The sequence below is a fragment of the Saccopteryx bilineata genome, chromosome 3 (genome assembly GCF_036850765.1).
Source record: "Saccopteryx bilineata isolate mSacBil1 chromosome 3, mSacBil1_pri_phased_curated, whole genome shotgun sequence".
Lineage (NCBI taxonomy): Eukaryota > Metazoa > Chordata > Mammalia > Chiroptera > Emballonuridae > Saccopteryx > Saccopteryx bilineata.
In genome coordinates this window covers 262,221,244-262,238,197 of record NC_089492.1, presented here as the reverse complement: position 1 = coordinate 262,238,197, position 16,954 = coordinate 262,221,244, and the positions used below count along the sequence as shown (strand labels likewise).

Sequence of the window (16,954 nt, the reverse complement as noted above, 5' to 3'; positions counted from 1 at the left end):
AAAGTCAAAGAGAGAGGGATAGATAGGGACAGATAGGAACAAAGAAAGATGAGAAGCATCAATCATTAGTTTTTCGTTGCAACATTTTAGTTGTTCACTGATTGCTTTCTCATATGTGCCTTGACCGCGGGCCTTCAGCAGACCGAGTAACCCCTTGCTCGAGCCAGCGACCTTGGGTCCAAGCTGGTGAACTTTTGCTTAAACCAGATGAACCCGCGCTCAAGCTGGCGACCTCGGGGTCTCGAACCTGGGTCCTCTGCATCCCAGTCCAACGCTCTATCCACTGCGCCACTGCCTGGCCAGGCTCATTGAAAACTCTTGTGTAAATCTATAATTACTTCAAAATTTAAAAACAGGGGCGCAGGGAATGAAAACTGGAAGGAGCAAGACGAGTTCAATAAGCTATGGGCCTATTTGGGAAAACCCAGGAGAAGCTGCCCAAAAAGCTGGTCAATGAGTGGTCACTGAAGATAAGAAAGGAAATGAGAGTTGTTGACAGGCAAATAAGAGATATTCAAAGAGAAGAAGAAAAAATGAAACGATCTGTGAAAGATGCTGCCAAGAAGGGTCAGAAAGAAGTCTGTGTGGTTCTGGCCAAGGAGATGATCAGGTCAAAGAAGGCTGTCAGCAAGCTCTATGCATCCAAAGCTCACATGAACTCTGTGCTCATGGGGATGAACCACCAGCTGGCGGTTTTACGAGTGGCTGGTTCCCTGCAGAAGAGCACCTAAGTGATGAAGGCCATGCAGAGTCTTGTGAAGATCCCAGAAATCCAGGCCACCATGCGGGAGCTGTCCAAAGAGATGATGAAGGCTGGAATCATAGAAGAGATGTTAGAGGACACTTTTGAAAGCATGGATGACCAGGAAGAAATGAAAGAAGCAGCAGAAATGGAAATAGACAAAATTCTCTTTGAAATTACAGCAGAGGCCTTGGGCAAAGCACCTAGTAAAGTGACTGATGCCCTTCCACAGCCTGAACCTCCAGAAGCGATGGCCACCTCAGAGGAAGAGGAGGAAGCCATGCAGTCCCGGCTGGCCACGCTCCGCAGCTAGAGGCCTCCAGCCAGGCCCTCCGGCTCTTCCATGGCCTGTCCACCCGCTGTGCGCCTACTCCACTCAAATGGCACTCCGTCATGTATCTCTTGCACTACACCTCTGTGATGAGGCTTTGCATCCTGGAGAAGTTCTCTTGGCAGAACTTTGGGGATCTCAACAGGATTGTTCCTGAGATGGTGTAATAAATGCATCACTTTCAGGAGTATAAACAGAAGTATCTTTTTGGAGGGAGGGAAAAGAATTGGTCTTCTTGCAAAACACTTCTGAGAACAGAGTTCACTGCCAGAATGTTGAGGATTCTGTACATTTTTGTGGTCTGTAAAACACTACATAAATGGATTTTAATAAATTTCTGCTTTAATTTAAAAAAAATTTAAAAACAACAATAACATAGAACAGGCATTCTCAACATCAGTGCAATATATTGATATCTTGGGCCAGATAATTCTTTGTTGTGAGGGCTTATTTTATGAATAGCATTACTGGCTTCTACAATTAGAATGCCAGGAACCCACCACCCTGGTTGTTATACCAAAACAGTTTCCAGATTGTCCAATGTCCCCTGGCAAAATGCCCTCAAGTTGAGACCGCAAATGCAAAGTTGTATACATTAACAAGTAAAGATATCCATAACATACTGTTAAAGGGAGAAAAAAGCAGGACACAGAACAGCATGAAATGTATGCATTAACGTAAGTAAAAACACATAGACATGAATGAAACTTGAGGACATTATGCTAAGTGAAATAAAGCAGTCACACAAAAGACAAATACTGTACCATTCCACTTATATGAAGCACTTAAGAGTAGTGAAAATCATAGACACAGAAAGTTGAATGGTGGTTGCCAAGAGCTGGAAGAAAGGAGGAATGAGGAGTTCTTGTTTAAGAACTATCAAGGCCCTGGCCGGTTGGCTCAGTGGTAGAGCATCAGCCTGGCGTGCAGAAGTCCCGGGTTCGATTCCCAGCCAGGGCACACAGGAGAAGCGCCCATTTGCTTCTCCACCCCTCCCCCTCTCCTTCCTCTCTGTCTCTCTCTTCCCCTCCCGCAGCCGAGGCTCCATTGGAGCAAAGATAGCCAGGCGCTGGGGATGGCTCCTTGGCCTCTGCCCCAGGTGCTAGAATGGCTCTGGTCGCAACAGAGCGACGTCCCAGAGGAGCAGAGCATCGCCCCTGGTGGGCATGACGGGTGGATCTTGGTCGGGCGCATGCGGGAGTCTGTCTGACTGTCTCTCCCTGTTTCCAGCTTCGGAAAAATACAAAAAGAACTATCGAGTTTCAGTTTTACAATATGAAAAGAGTTATGAAGATGGATGGTGGTGACAGTCACATATTATGAATGTATTTAATACCACTGACCTGTACACTTTTTTTTTTTAGTTAAAAAAATTTTTTATTCATTGTAGAGAGGAGAGTGAGTGAGAGAGAGAGAGAGAGAGAGAGAGAGAGAAAGGGAGAGGAGCAGGAAGCATCAATTCCCATGTGTGCCTTGACCAGACAAGTATAGGGTTTTGAACCGGCGATCTCAATGCTCCAGGTCAATGCTTTATCCACTGCACCACTTACAGGTCAGTGACCTGTACACTTAAAATAATTAAGATAGCCTGACCAGGTGGTGGCGCAGAGGATAGAGCGTCAGACTGGGATACCGAGGACCCAGGTTCGAGGCCTGAGGTCGCCAGCTTGAGTGCGGGCTCATCTGGCTTAAGCAAAAAGCTCACCAGCTTGGACCCAAGGTCGCTGGCTCGAGCAAGAGGTTACTTGGTCTGCTGAAGGCCCGCAGTCAAGGCACATATGAGAAAGCAATCAATGAACAACTAAGGTGTCGCAACAAAAAACTGATGATTGATGCTTCTCATCTCTCTCCGTTCCTGTCTGTCTATCCCTATCTATCCCTCTCTCTGACTCTCTGTCCCTGTAAAAAAATAATAATAATAATAATAATTCAGATAATAAATTTTGTTATGTGTATTTTACCACAATAAAAAAACCTGGAATAAACCCACATACACACGTGCATAAAAACAGACACATGTCCAGAAGGATATGCACCAAAATGTTAAAATGGTTATCTCTAGGTGCAAAGACTAATGTTGATATTTTCTTTGTATTTTTCAGTGTTATTTGGATTTTTTTCAATAAACATGTACCCTTTTGTCAAACATAAAAAGGCTTTGTTCTCCATCATTTTGTTTCACAGTATTCCCATTTCAATAACCAAAATCCAACTAATCTGTCTCCAACATATCAAAATGGTTACCTGTTATCCTCAGCCACGGCCCAATAATTCCAGCATCTTTCACCCAGGCTAATGTAAGAGAATCCTAAACTGTTTATCCCTCCCTAACCCACGCTCCACCCTGCCATCAAAGTTACATTATGAAACAATTTTACTATCACTTCCCTATTTAAAACCCCAAACATAAAAATAAATAAATAAAAATAAAGATTCATAGCCTGCCTTTCAATGGCTTCTAAAATTTGTTCCCAGAGTTTGTATTTTTAGTTTCACCTCCTACAACTGTCTCTCAAGTATCCTAGATGGCAGATAGCTGCTGACTTGAAAACATACCATGCACTCTTTTACTCTTCCCTTGCTTTGCTCATGCTGTACTTTTGTCAAGAATATTCTTCTTGGGCCCTGGCCAGTTGGCTCAGAGGTAGAGCGTCGGCCTGGTGTGTGGAAGTCCCAGGTTCGATTCCCAGTCAGGGCACACAGGAGAGCGTCCATTTGCTTCTCTACCCACCCCTCCTCTCACTTCTCTCTCTCTCTCTCTTTCTATCACTCTCTTTTCCTCCTCTCCTGCAGCCATGGCTCAATTAGAGTGAGTTGGCCCCAGGCGCTGAGGATGGCTCCATGGCCTCCACCTCAGGCACCAAAAATGGCTCAGGTTGCAACAGAGCAAGGGCTGCAGAAGGGCAGAGCATTGCCCCCTAGTGGGCTTGCCAGGTGGATCCTGGTAGGGGTACATGTGGGAATCTGTTTCTGCTTCCTCTCCTCTCACTTAAAAAAAAAAAAAAAAAGAGAGAGAGAAAAAGAAGTCTTCTTGCCTGACCAGGCGGTAACACAGTGGATAGAGCATCAACCTGAGATGCTGAGGACCCAGGTTCAAAACCCTAAGGTCACCTGCTTGAACATGGGATCAGACATGACCCTAAGGTCGCTGGCTTGAGGAAGGAGTCCCTGGCTCGAATGAAGCCCCCCACCCCCGTCAAGGCACTTGAGCGAAAGCAATCAATGAAAATTAAAGTGCTGCAACTATGAGTTGATGCTTCTTATCTCTCTTAAAAAGAAAAAACAAAAGAATATTCTTCTTGCCCTGGCCCTGTAGCTCAGATGGTTAGAGTGCTGTCCCCATATACAAGGTTGCAGATTCTATCATTGGTGAGGGCACATACAAAAATCAATCAGTGAATGCATAAATAAGTGGAACAACAAATTGCTGTTCCTCTCTCTCTCTCCTCTCATGTTACTCTCTCTCATTAAAATCAATAAATTAAAAAAATTTTTTCTTCCTTCTTTGCCTAATGAAATATATACAGAAAAAGAACAGGATGGAGGATGAATTGAAAATTAAGTAGGAGGAGGTAGAGGAAAAAACATAGAATAGCATGAAGATGACCAGTCAAGAAAGTAACTTTTTTTGGCCCTGGCCGGTTGGCTCAGCGGTAGAGCATCGGCCTGGCGTGCGGGAGTCCCGGGTTGATTCCCGGCCGAGGCACACAGGAGAGACGCCCATCTGCTTCTCCACCCCTCCCCCTCTCCTTCCTCTCTGTCTCTCTCTTCCCCTCCCACAGCCGAGGCTCCATTGGAGCAAAGATGGCCCAGGCGCTGGGGATGGCTCTGTGGCCTCTGCCTCAGGCGCTAGAATGGCTCTGGATGCAACAGAGCAACGCCCCAGAGGGGCAGAACATCGCCCCCTGGTGGGCATACCGGGTGGATCCCGGTCGGGCGCATGCAGGAGTCTGTCTGACTGCCTCCCCGTTTCCAGCTTCAGAAAAATGAAAAAAAAAAAAAAAGTAACTTTTTAAAATATTTTATTTATTGATTTTACAGTGAGAGGATTGGGGGGACAAAAAGTAGCTGCTTCGCTCTAGCTGTTCATTGGTTGTTTGTCGTGTGTGCCTTGACCAGGCAAGCCCGGGGATTCCAACTGGCAACCTCAGCGTTCCAGGTCTAGGCTCTACTTACTACACCACCACAGGCCAGGCAAGAAAGTAATTTTTTGCCCTGGCCAGATAGCTTAGTTGGTTAGAGCGCTGTCCTGATATGCAGGTTGCTGGTTGGATCCCCAATCAGGGCACATACAGGAATAGATCGATGTTTCTCTCTCTCTCTCCTTTCCTCTCTCTAAAATCAATTTATTTTTTTTTAATTTTTTTTTTATGTATTCATTTTAGAGAGGAGAGAGAGAGACAGGGGGAGGAGCTGGAAGCATCAACTCCCATATGTGCCCTGACCAGGCAAGCCCAGGGTTTCGAACCGGCGACCTCAGCATTTCCAGGCCGACGCTTTATCCACTGCGCCACCACAGGTCAGGCTAAAATCAATTTAATAAAAAGTAATTTTTGGTAAAAGTGAGATAATTATAGAGCCTACACCTCATTAGGTTGTGGTGAGGATATTAAATGAGATAATATGCCAAACGTTTAGAACAGTGTCCAGTATATATATTCCAATTGTTATTTTCAGTATTATTATTATTATTCATGGTACAGTGCTGAACTTGAACTCCAGTTGCCACAATGAGGAAAGAGCAATGAGGTCCAGCAGGGCTCCTGAGGTAAGCAAAGAAACCCTCGTCTGACTCAATTTATTCAATAAACTACACACGAAACCAAAACCAACCAGGTTAAGACATACTAGAGTACATACAGAGCATAGGTGAATTCCTATATACCCAAAATAAGTTTTACCTCTCAAAAATATATTTTTTTGAAGTGGAGCTATTTCAGGTAAAACATCAGGACAGCACATGCTCACAAATGTGAATCTGAAAGTCCCATTTTTGCTCCCCTAAGGCTACCCAGCCAGTAGTCACTTCTCTTTCCTTACTAACAAGGGAGGTTTGAGTACAAAGTTCTTCCCATAGCTGAAAAAAGGTGAATATATATATATATATATATATATGTACAACCCATCCTCTAAATACTGTGGCCAAAGGAAAATTAAATTCACTCACAATAGAGGTGAATCAAGGGACCTTAGAAATTTTAGATGAGTCAAAAAAAGTTTTTACACTGACTTTATTGGGGTGACATTGGTTAATAAAATTACATAGGTTCCAGGTGTACCATTCCACAATCCATCATCTATGTGTACACTGCACCACACATTCACCACCCCAAGTCTAGCCAGGCTCAGTCCTTTTATTTTTTTATAATTTTTTACATTTTATTTATTGATTTGGGGAGGGGAGAAACACAGAACATTCATCTGTTCCTGTATGTGCCCTGACTGGAGATCGAACTAGCAGCCTTTAAGCATCGGGAGGGCGCTCCAACTAATCAAGATATCTGGCCAGGCAGGCCCAGTCCTTTTAAAAGATTGCTTCCAGCCTGACCAGGCAGTGGCACAGTGGATAGAGAGTCAGACTGGTACGCAGAGGACCCAGGTTAGAAACCTTGAGGTTGCTGGCTTGAGGACGAGATCATCTGGTCTGAGCAAAGCTCACCAGCTTGAGCCCAAGGTTGCTGCCTTGAGCCCAAGGCTGAGCAAGGAGTCACTCACTCTGCTGGAGCCCTCTGGTCAAGGCACATATGGGAGAGCAATCAATAAACAACTAAGTTGCCGCAACGAAGAATTGATGCTTCTCATTTCTCTCCCTTCCTGTCTGTCTGTTCCTATCTGTCCCTCTCTATCTCTGTCACCAAAAAAAAAAAAAAAAAAAAATTGCCTCCAGACAGCCCCCATCTCTTCTGGTTAGCAGGGTTTCATGACTTTTATTTCATATCTTAGTAAGCCACTGTGATCCACTATACCATTTCTCCTTTAATGTCTCTCCCCCATGCATACCAGATCTCCCTTGAGCACTATCAGACAATAGTCCTTTGGTAAAAAACACTGTTCCTAAATTCTGTCCCAAAGCAGACAAAAAGAACTCCACATCTATTAAAGGGCACAGAGCCTGCTTACTAGTCAGACTGCCAAAAATCATTTGCTTCTCCTCTTGTAGGTTTAGAGAAACACAAACACAAAGGGAACTGTGCTCCTATGTATGACTACTGCTTCTCCACAGGACTTGAAGAACTAAGGCTTTAGAGATACTTCCTCTCTATAAACCCAAATAGAACACTTAGTTTATTTTATCTTGGCATATAGTTAGCAGCCTGTATTTCCAGGCAGTCATTGTACATCTCTTGGCAAGGACCTTCGAGTTTCTCAGTACAATGTTTCATCCAGTCGCTGAAGGCCATGCATTGTACCTTGAATTTACATGCCAAGAAAAAAACTCAGACTGAAAAAGAAGACCTTCAGTATCACCTTCCTGCAATATATGAGACACCACACAAGTTAGAAGGCCCAGATCCAGTTCCCAGGTGTGCAAGTGTCTTGAAGCATGATCTCCGTCCAGTCTGCTCTTTAATCTCTCTGCACCTCAGTTTTTCCATTCAGGAAAACAGGGATTGTATTACCTGCCCCTCCCTGAATTTAGACTCTTACTGCTAACTGAGAATATTTATGTTTCTGTCATTTGTGAGACTGGGGTTTGGAAACACTCAGAAAATTAAGCACAGCCTGACCTGTGGTGGCGCAGGGGATAAAGCGTCGACCTGGAAATGCTGAGGTCACCGGTTCAAAACCCTGGGCTTGCCTGGTCAAGGCTCATATGGGAGTTGATGCTTTCTGCTCCTTCCCCCCTCTCTCTTTAAAATGAATGAATAAATAAAATATTAAAAAAGAAAATTAAGCTCTGACCTGTGGTGGCGCAGTGGATAAAGCGTTGAACTGGAAATGCTGAGGTCGCCGGTTCGAAACCCTGGGCTTGCCTAGTCAAGGCACATATGGGAGTTGATGCTTCCAGCTCCTCCCCCCTTCTCTCTCTCTGTCTCTCTCTCCTCTCTCTCCCTCTCTGTCTCTCTCCTCTCTAAAAATGAATAAATAAAATTAAAAAAAATTAAGCACAAATGTTTCTCACTTTTGTCAGACCTTCCATGCAGAATCCACAGTAGAACCTAGCAGAAGTCCCTAAGCAAGTAATCCCTCAGAGAGCAGCTCTAAGAAAGTTTTATGTGTCAACAAGAAACACATAAAAATGGGAAGCAAGAGGCCAGGCAGGACCTTCTGATGCTACATGGCTAGCTAGAGAAACAAGTCATTATATATTGGGCTCCACAACAATATTATCATCCTAGACATACTACCCTTAACATTCCATTGTAATTTTACCTCAAAAATGCTACCTCGATACTTAAAGCACTAACTTATTCAATGTTTATCAAAAATAAGCACTTTCCCTGGATGGAAACTGTCCTAGTAGCGGTTGCCTCAGGGTAAAAAGTTAAAGTAGGAAAAAGGGATGACACCCCAAGTAAGAAGTGCAAGACAATTTAAGATTTTTTTAAATATATATTTTTAAATCTTATTTATTTATTTGAAAGAGGGGAGAAAGAGAGAGAAAGCAGGATAGGAGAGAGGAGCAGAAAGCATCAATTCCCATATGTGCCTTGATCAGGCAAACCCAGGGTTTCGAACTGGTGACCTCAGCATTCCAAGTTGACGCTTTATCTACTGTGCCACCACAGGTCAGGCAACAATTTAAGATGGTATTTTGGCCCTGGCCGGTTGGCTCAGTGGTAGAGCGTCGGCCTGGCGTGTAGGAGTCCCGGGTTCGATTCCCGGCCAGGAAACACAGGAGAAGCGCCCATCAACTTCTCCACCTCTCCCCCTCTCCTTCCTCTCTGTCTCTCTCTTCCCCTCCCGCAGCCAAGGCTCCATTGGAGCAAAGATGGCCCAGGCGCTGAGGATGGCTCTGTGGCCTCTGCCTCAGGCGCTAGAGTGGCTCTGGTTGCAACAGAGTGACGCCCCAGATGGGCAGAGCGTCGCCCCCTGGTGGGAGTGCTGGGTAGATCCCGGTTGGGCGCATGTGGGAGTCTGTCTGACTGTCTCTTCCCGTTTCCAGCTTCAGAAAAATACAAAAAAAAAAAAAAAAAAAAAAAAAAAGAATGTTGACCTGGGACACTGAGCACCCAGGTTCTAAACCCCAAGGTCACTGGCTCAAGTATGGGTTCATCCGCCTCAAGTACAGACTCACCAGTTTGAGCATGGGGTTGCTGGCTTGAGTGTGGGATCTTAAACATGACCCCATGGTCGCTGGCGTGAGCCCAAAGGTTGCTTGCTTGAAGCCCAAGGTTACTGTGCTGGCTTGGGTCCAAGGTAGCTGGCTTGAGCAAGGGGACACTGATGTGGTTGTAGCCACCCCCCCTCCCTGGTCAAGGCACATATGAGAAAGCAATCAATGAATAACTAAGGTGCTGCAATGAAGAACTGATGCTTCTTCTCTCTCTCCCTTCCTATTTGTTTGTCTCTCTCTCAAAACAAACAAACAAAGACTGAGACTCATGGACACAGATAAAAGTGAACTGGTTACCAGGAGAAGGATGGTGGGGAGAGGAGTAAAGAGGGACAAAATATATGGTGATAGAAAATGATTTGACTTTGGGTGATGAGTACACAACAGTTCAAATGCTATGGAGGCCTGACCAGGCAGTGGCGCAGTGGATAGAGCGTTGGACTGAGATGTGGAGGACCCAGGTTCGAGACCCCGAGGTCACCAGCTTGAGCACGGGCTCATCTAGTTTGAGCAAAGCTCACCAGCTTAGACCCAAGGTCACTGGCTTGAGCAAGGGGTTACTCAGTCTGCTGAAGGCCCACGGTCAAGGCACATTTGAGAAAGCAATCAATGAACAACTAAGGTGTCGCAACAAAAAACTGATGATTGATGCTTCTCATCTCTCTCCATTCCTGTCTGTCCCTATCTCTGACTCTCTCTCTGTCTCTGTAAAAAAAAAAAAAAAAAAAATGCTATGGAGATATTCACCTGAAACCTATGTACTCTTATCAATCAGTGGCACCCCATTAAATTTAATTTCTAGATTAAAAAATTTTTTAATTAAAAAAGAATTATTGATATCAAATTATATCTCTATTTGGTTTGCAGTACAGTTTATCCCCTAAGCAGTGAGTGCATCATGTGGTTGATACTCAGCTCAACACTTCACTTGACAGATATCACTATGAATTCACACTATGTATGGTTCACAATATGAATCTTAAAATACACTTGTTTTAAAATGAGAAGAGAGATAGTGCGACAGACTCCACATGCACCCTGATGGGGACCCACCCAGCAACCCCCTTCTGGGGTGATGCTCCAAATCAATGGAGCTCTCCTCAACCCAGCTATCCTTAGCGCCTGAGGCCAACTCTCTCCAACTGAGTATCCTCCGCACTGGGGGCCTACCAGCCACTGGCTGCAAGAGGGGGAGAGAGAGAAGGGGGACAGGGAGAGGAAGAGAAGCAGATGGTCACTTCTCATGTTTGCCCTGACCAGGGGCGGGAGGGGGGGGTTGAACCGAAAGCTGTCCATACCCTGAGTCAATGCTCTATCCACTAAGCCAACTGGTTGGGGCCCTAAAATACATTTTACTGTATATCCTGATAAAAGTGCAGCAAACCCTTGTGAAAGAAAAGTGGAATTTTTAAAAAATGGCATATAAGTTAAGAAATACTATAGCCTGACCTATGGTGGCACAGTGGATAAAGCATGGACCTGAGGCGCTCAGTTCAAAACCCCTGGCTTGCTCAGATCAAGGTACATACAAGAAGCAACTACAAGTTGATCCTTCCCACTCCTCCCCCCTCACACCACCTCCTTTCACACTCTCCCCCCCCCAAAAAAAAATCAGTAAATAAAATCTTAAAAAAGTAAGAAATACTATCCTCTAGCGAGTAGCTCAGTTGATCAGTGTCCTCCTGATATGCCAAGGTTGTAGGTTCAATTTCAGTCAGGGCACATATAAGAATCAACCAGTGAGTGCATAAATAAGTGAAACAATCAATGTTTCTTTCTCCCTTCCTCTCTAAAATCAACAAATAATAATTTTTAAAAATACTCTCTAATGATCTAATCCTACAGTTCCTGCCTCATTTAAAGCGGATGGCTTTAGCCTGACCTGTGGTGGTGCAGTGGCTAGAGCATCGACCTGGAACGTAGGTCACCAGTTCAAAACCCTGGGCTTGCCTGGTTATGGTACATATGAGTAGCAATAAATGAACAGCTAAAGTGAAGCAACTATGAATTGATACTACTCGTCCCCTACTCCCTCCACTCTGTAAAATCAATAAATAAAACCTTAAAAACAAAAACAAAAAACAGATGGTTTTAGGCACATATGAGAACTCAACTAAGAACTGATACTTTTCATCTCTCTCCCTTCCTGTCTGTCTGTCCCTATCTGTCCCTGTCTCTCTTGCAAAAAAAAAAAAAAAAAGAAGTGGATGGCTTTGTGTGGATAAAGCATTGGGCTTGCCAAGTACAGACCTCTATTCAACTCCAGGTCTGCTACTACTTACCGAAACACCTTGAGCCACTTTTCTTATCTGTGAAATACTAGCATCTACTTTACAAGGTTATTGTGAGAATAAACAGTGCTATACAAGTTTAAGTTATTATTACTATTATTACGCCTGTTGACTTATCCAAAATTTAAAATGTTCTTTCAAGGAGCTGGTGATCCAACATTAAGAATGTCATTTTTTGCCTGACCTGTGGTGGCGCAGTGGATAAAGTGTCGACCTGGAAATGCTGAGGTCGCTGGTTCGAAACCCTGGGCTTGCCTGGTCAAGGCACATATGGGAGTTGATGCTTCCAGCTCCTCCCCCCTTCTCTCTCTCTGTCTCTCCTCTCTCTCCCTCTCTCTCTCCTCTCTAAAAATGAATAAATAAAAAAATTTTAAAAAAAATGTCATTTTTGAGCAAAAGCTCACCAGCTTGAGCCCAGGGTGGCTGGTTCGAGCAAGGGGTTACTCGGTCTGCTGAAGGCCCGTGGTCAAGGCACGTATAAGAAAGCAATCAATGAACAATTAAGGTGTTGCAACACGCAATGAAAAACTAATGACTGATGCTTCTCATATCTCTGTTCCTGTCTGTCTGTCCCTGTCTATCCTTCTCTCTGACTCTGTCTCTGTAAAAAAAAAAAAAAAAAGGAAAAAAAAAAGAATGTCATTTTGTCCACATGCCTATCAAATATTTTGAGTCAAACTAAGTCACTAAAAAGCATCATCTCCTTCCATTAGCTAAAAAACAAGCACAGGAGCCCTGGCGAATTAGCTCCATTGGTTAAAGCATCATCACAATGTGCAGAGGTTGCCAGTTTGATTCTCAGTCAGGACACATACAGGAACAGATAAATGTTTCTTTCTCCCTCTCCCTCTCTCTCTAAAGTCAATAAGTAAATTTTAAAAAACAAAGACTCAACCAACAAATGCATAAATAAGTAGAACAACAAATCAATGTCTAAAATCAATTAAAAAAAAAAAAACAGGCAAAGCAACACTACCCTAACAAGGGCATGTTGTAAGCAGAGTTAGAAATGAACAAGGGCATATTCACAGTGAATAGGGCAGAGATACTTTATTCCATTATTTGGACTGAAAAGTAAAACCAAAGGTCAAAGTTTTCCAATGGGGACCAAGAAGAAATGTTACAAAGATCCAAGATACAATCAAAATGAAATAGAATCTATAGCCAATTCAGAGAGCTCAATAACCATCAAAATATTTTTCATACATTAACTTTCTGGCATCCTAAAGAAGAAAGAAATTTAATTCTCATATTCTAATTGCTTATAACCACAAATTTGGGCCAAGACAGACCATTTTAATAGAGCAGGTCAACAAATATTTTCTTCTTTCTTATCTATCTATCCAAACTTCACCTACTTTTCAAGTCCCCTTTCAGAGAGCTTTCCATGACTATGTTACCCTTCATTGATTTCTCCCTTTTCAGGAATTCCATGGTTTATCATAAAACCTAACACTATAGCCTCTTTTTTCCCTACCCTATCCACCTTGCAAAGCAGCATTAATATCTCAGTTCAAACACTGAATAACTGTTTTGTTTCATGTTCAGCTGGACTAAAACTTGTTCTTTTTTATTAATTTCTTTTTAGATTTTATTTATTCATTTTTATTAGAGAGAGAGGGGGAGAGAGAGAGAACAGGGGGAGGAGCAGGAAGCATCAACTCCCATATGTGCCTTGACCAGGCAAGCCCAGGATTTTGAACCAGCGACCTCAGCATTCCAGGTCGACGCTTTATCCACTGAGCCACCACAAGTCAGGCTTTTTTTTTCCCCTAATTTTTTATTTTTTATTTATTTATTTATTTTAAAAAAATATTTTATTTATTCGTTTTAGAAAGAAGAGAGAGAGAGAGAGAGAGAGAGAGAGAGAGAGAAGGGAGAGGAGTAGGAAGCATCAACTCCCATATGTGCCTTGACCAGGCAAGCCCGGGGCTCCGAACCGGCGACCTCAGTGTTCCAGGTCGGCGCCCCATCCACTGCGCCACCAAAGGCCAGGCTAATTTTTAATTTATTGATTTTAGAGAAAGGAAAGGGGAAGAGAAAGAGAGACAGGCAGACAGAGAGGAACATCAATTTGTTCCTGCATGTTCCCTGACCAGGGACCAAAACGGCACCTCTGTGCTTCAGGACAAAACTCAAACCCACCAAGCTATCCTGCCAGGGCTGGACTAATAATTCTTGAGGATAGGGATTATGATTTTCTCTCTACAAAAGGGCCTTTCAGAAAAATAGCACCTACCATATTTTTACCACTTACTGCGTGCCATATATTGTATTAAGTGCTTTACATATTTTATCTCCTTTAATCATCACAATAATGTTGTTATTGATATTATTCTTCCTATTTTTTTATTCTTCCTATTTTACAAAAGAAGAAAAAAGGGTATGAAGAAGTTAGGCTGAAATCACATATTTTAGAAAAGATAGGGGTATTTGGGCTAAAGTCAGTTTCTCGAAGTTGTCACAAAGTAAAAACTGCAAACAAGCATTTGCTAAATTATCGGGATCATTTCATGTGCGGTGTTGGTTTTCTCACTCCAAACCAACGAGTGGGAGGAGAAACAGCACTCAGAGGTTTATGAGGTAGAGAGTGGGGAGGGCTGCCCCTCCTTGCGGAATACCCATCAGGTGCTAGGCTCAGCACCTGCATTTCACATCAAGCATCTCATTTACTCTATAAAATAAACTCATAACTAAATTCTCTTTGACAAATAGCACCTGTAATTCCTCCGTTATAGATTTATCCAAAATGTCACCTCTCAATCCAAACACAAATGCTCCCAGGTGCCATGTGTGCTACACTCGTTCCTGGGCCTCCCTCTGACTCAAGGAAGAGGACAAAGCCTCCTGCTTTCCAGTAGCCAGGAGGTAAAAAAAAAAAAAAAAAAGAAAAAAAATCTCAGCTTTTTAAAAAAAGCATTTACCAAGTGTCTGGCCTTCTTCAGAACACCCTGCTTTTCATTCTAACCCTCATGATCTCAGTTATTAATCACCACTGCCCTGTGAGGTAGATACTATTTTTTCCACTTTACAGATAAACAATGTCAAAAACCAAAACGAACCCAAAAAACAACCAAACAAAAAAACACCCGACATTGTTAATGTCAGGTGGCCACAGCCGACTAGAGGCTAGAATCCAGGTCTCATTACTATGCACCCTGTTCCATTCCCTCAGCAGAAACTCATAGATGATAACCGATTTATCTTGGTATTGCTGAGAACTGTAAATAGCAAAAGCTCTAGAATAATTTCATTCAAAAGGTATTTACTGGATGCCTATATGTCAACCTTGTAGGTACAAATATTACCTCCTCTACCCGATCGCTATGCGACTGTTTCACCTCCTTAGGTGAATTTCCTCTTCCGTAAATGGAGATAGATAATAGTACACAGCAAACAATTATGTGAGAAATAAATGAGATGATGAAAATGAAACGCCTGGCACTATGTCCGACAAATGGTGGGCGCTTAGTAATTACGGGTTCCCTTCACCTACCTTCTGCGCCTCACAAGCTTTGGGGTTCATTCACTATCACCATGCCACAGGGTATCAACTCTGGCCAGAGGCCTGCACGCGGCCACCGGGTTCCACAAGAAGGGGCCAGCCGCACTGTCATACCTGCATGGAGTCAGCACTGACGATCTCGCCACCGAGCCGCTGGCCTAGCTGCAAAGCCAGGGTTGATTTCCCGGTGCCCGTGGCCCCAAGAATCACTACAAGAGGCAGTGTCCGTTGCAGGCCCCGGAGCCCAGGACCCACAGAAACTGCTCGTGCAGCCGCCAACGCCGCCATCTTGAACAATTCTGCGCTTGCGCGGGAGCAGCTGTCCCCATGACAACCGTCAGTGCGCCTGTGCAGACCTAGGGCTCAGTAGCGAAGGTGAGAAGGGAGGAGGGAGCTGCGGACCCAAGATCCCCACGCTTGAGAGACTCCTAACGTGACTGCCATCAACTAGCTGGTGTCAGAGCTTGAACTACCAACGTGACGGGATGGCAATCCTATCTATCCCTTGAACTACCAACGTGACGGGATGGCAATCCTATCTATCCCTATTATTCTTTCACAGCACCCAGTTATTGTTCTTTCTTCTTTTATTTATTGATTGAATTTAGGAAGGGAGAGAAACATCCATCTGTTTTCTGTATGTGCCCTGACTAGGGATGGAACCAGGAACCTCTGCATATTTGGAGGACGTCAAACCAACTGAACTATCCCACCAGGGCCCACTTATTTTTCTCCATAGCACTGGTTACAATATAAAGTTATAAATTGACCTCTTGCCTATTGTCTGACTTTCCACTCCAGGATGTTCATTCCATAAAAGCAAGGAACAGGCTCAAACCAGGTAGTTCAGTTGGTTGGAACATCGTCTTAATGTGCCAGGATTATGGGTTTGATTCCTGGTCAGGGTACATCCAATGGCCTGACCAGTCAGCCTGGGACGCAGAGGACCCAGGTTTGAAATCCCAACATTGCCGGTTTCAGTGCAGGCTCATCCAGCTTGAGCAAGGGGTCACTGGCTCAGCTGGAGCACCCCCTCATCCCACTCCTTAAAGGCACATATGAGAAAGCAATCAATGAACAACTAAGATGCCACAGGAAGAATTGACGCTTCTCATCTTTCTCCCTTTTTGTCTGTCTGTCCCTATCTGTCCCTCTCTCTGTCTCTGTCTCTCTCACTAAAATTAAAAAAGCATCCAATGAATGCATAAATAAGTGGAACAACAAATCGATGTTCCTCTCTCTCTCTCACATGCACCCCTACCGAGATCCACCTGGAAACCCCAATCTGGGATAGATGCTCTGCCCACTTGGGGACATGCTCGCAACTGTGCTATTTTTAGTGCCTGAGGCAGAGGCTCGCCCAGGTGATGCACTCGAACCAATCAAGTCATGGCTGTGGGAGAGAAAGAGAGAGAGTGAGAGAGAGGAGAGTGAGTGGTGGAGAAGCAGAAGGTTGCTTCTCCTGTGTGCCCTGACCAGAAATTGAACCCAGGACTTCCACACACCAGGCTGATACTTTACCACTTAGCAAACCAGCCAGGGCCCCTTTCTCTCTTTCTTTTCCTTTCTTTTTTTTTTTTTATTGAGTGAGAGGAGAGCAGGCAGAGACAGACTCCCACATGTGCCCTGACCAGGATCTACCCCACAAGTCCATTGGGGGTGATGCTCTGCCCATCTGGGGCATTGCTCTGTTGCTCAGCAACCGAGCTCTTAGTGCCTGAGGCTGAGGCCATGAAGTCATCTTTAGTACCCTGGGCCAACTCACTCCAATAGAGCCCTGGCTGCAGGAGGGGAAGAGAGAGAGAGA

At 44.1% G+C, this 16,954-nt stretch overlaps 1 protein-coding gene and 1 pseudogene across 2 annotated transcripts in view; one reads left to right on the top strand and one right to left on the bottom strand.

Moving 5' to 3' along the window:
* TRIT1 (tRNA isopentenyltransferase 1) overlaps positions 1-15,435 on the bottom strand; it is a 62,573-nt gene extending 47,138 nt beyond the window's left edge. For both annotated transcript variants that reach the window (XM_066269539.1, XM_066269540.1), the window contains exon 1: positions 15,262-15,435. In XM_066269539.1, coding sequence (XP_066125636.1) covers positions 15,262-15,435 — 174 coding nt within the window. The remainder of the gene's footprint in view (positions 1-15,261) is intronic.
* On the top strand, positions 364-1,055 carry LOC136329121 (charged multivesicular body protein 3 pseudogene; annotated as a pseudogene).
* Positions 15,436-16,954: the final 1,519 nt, after the last annotated feature.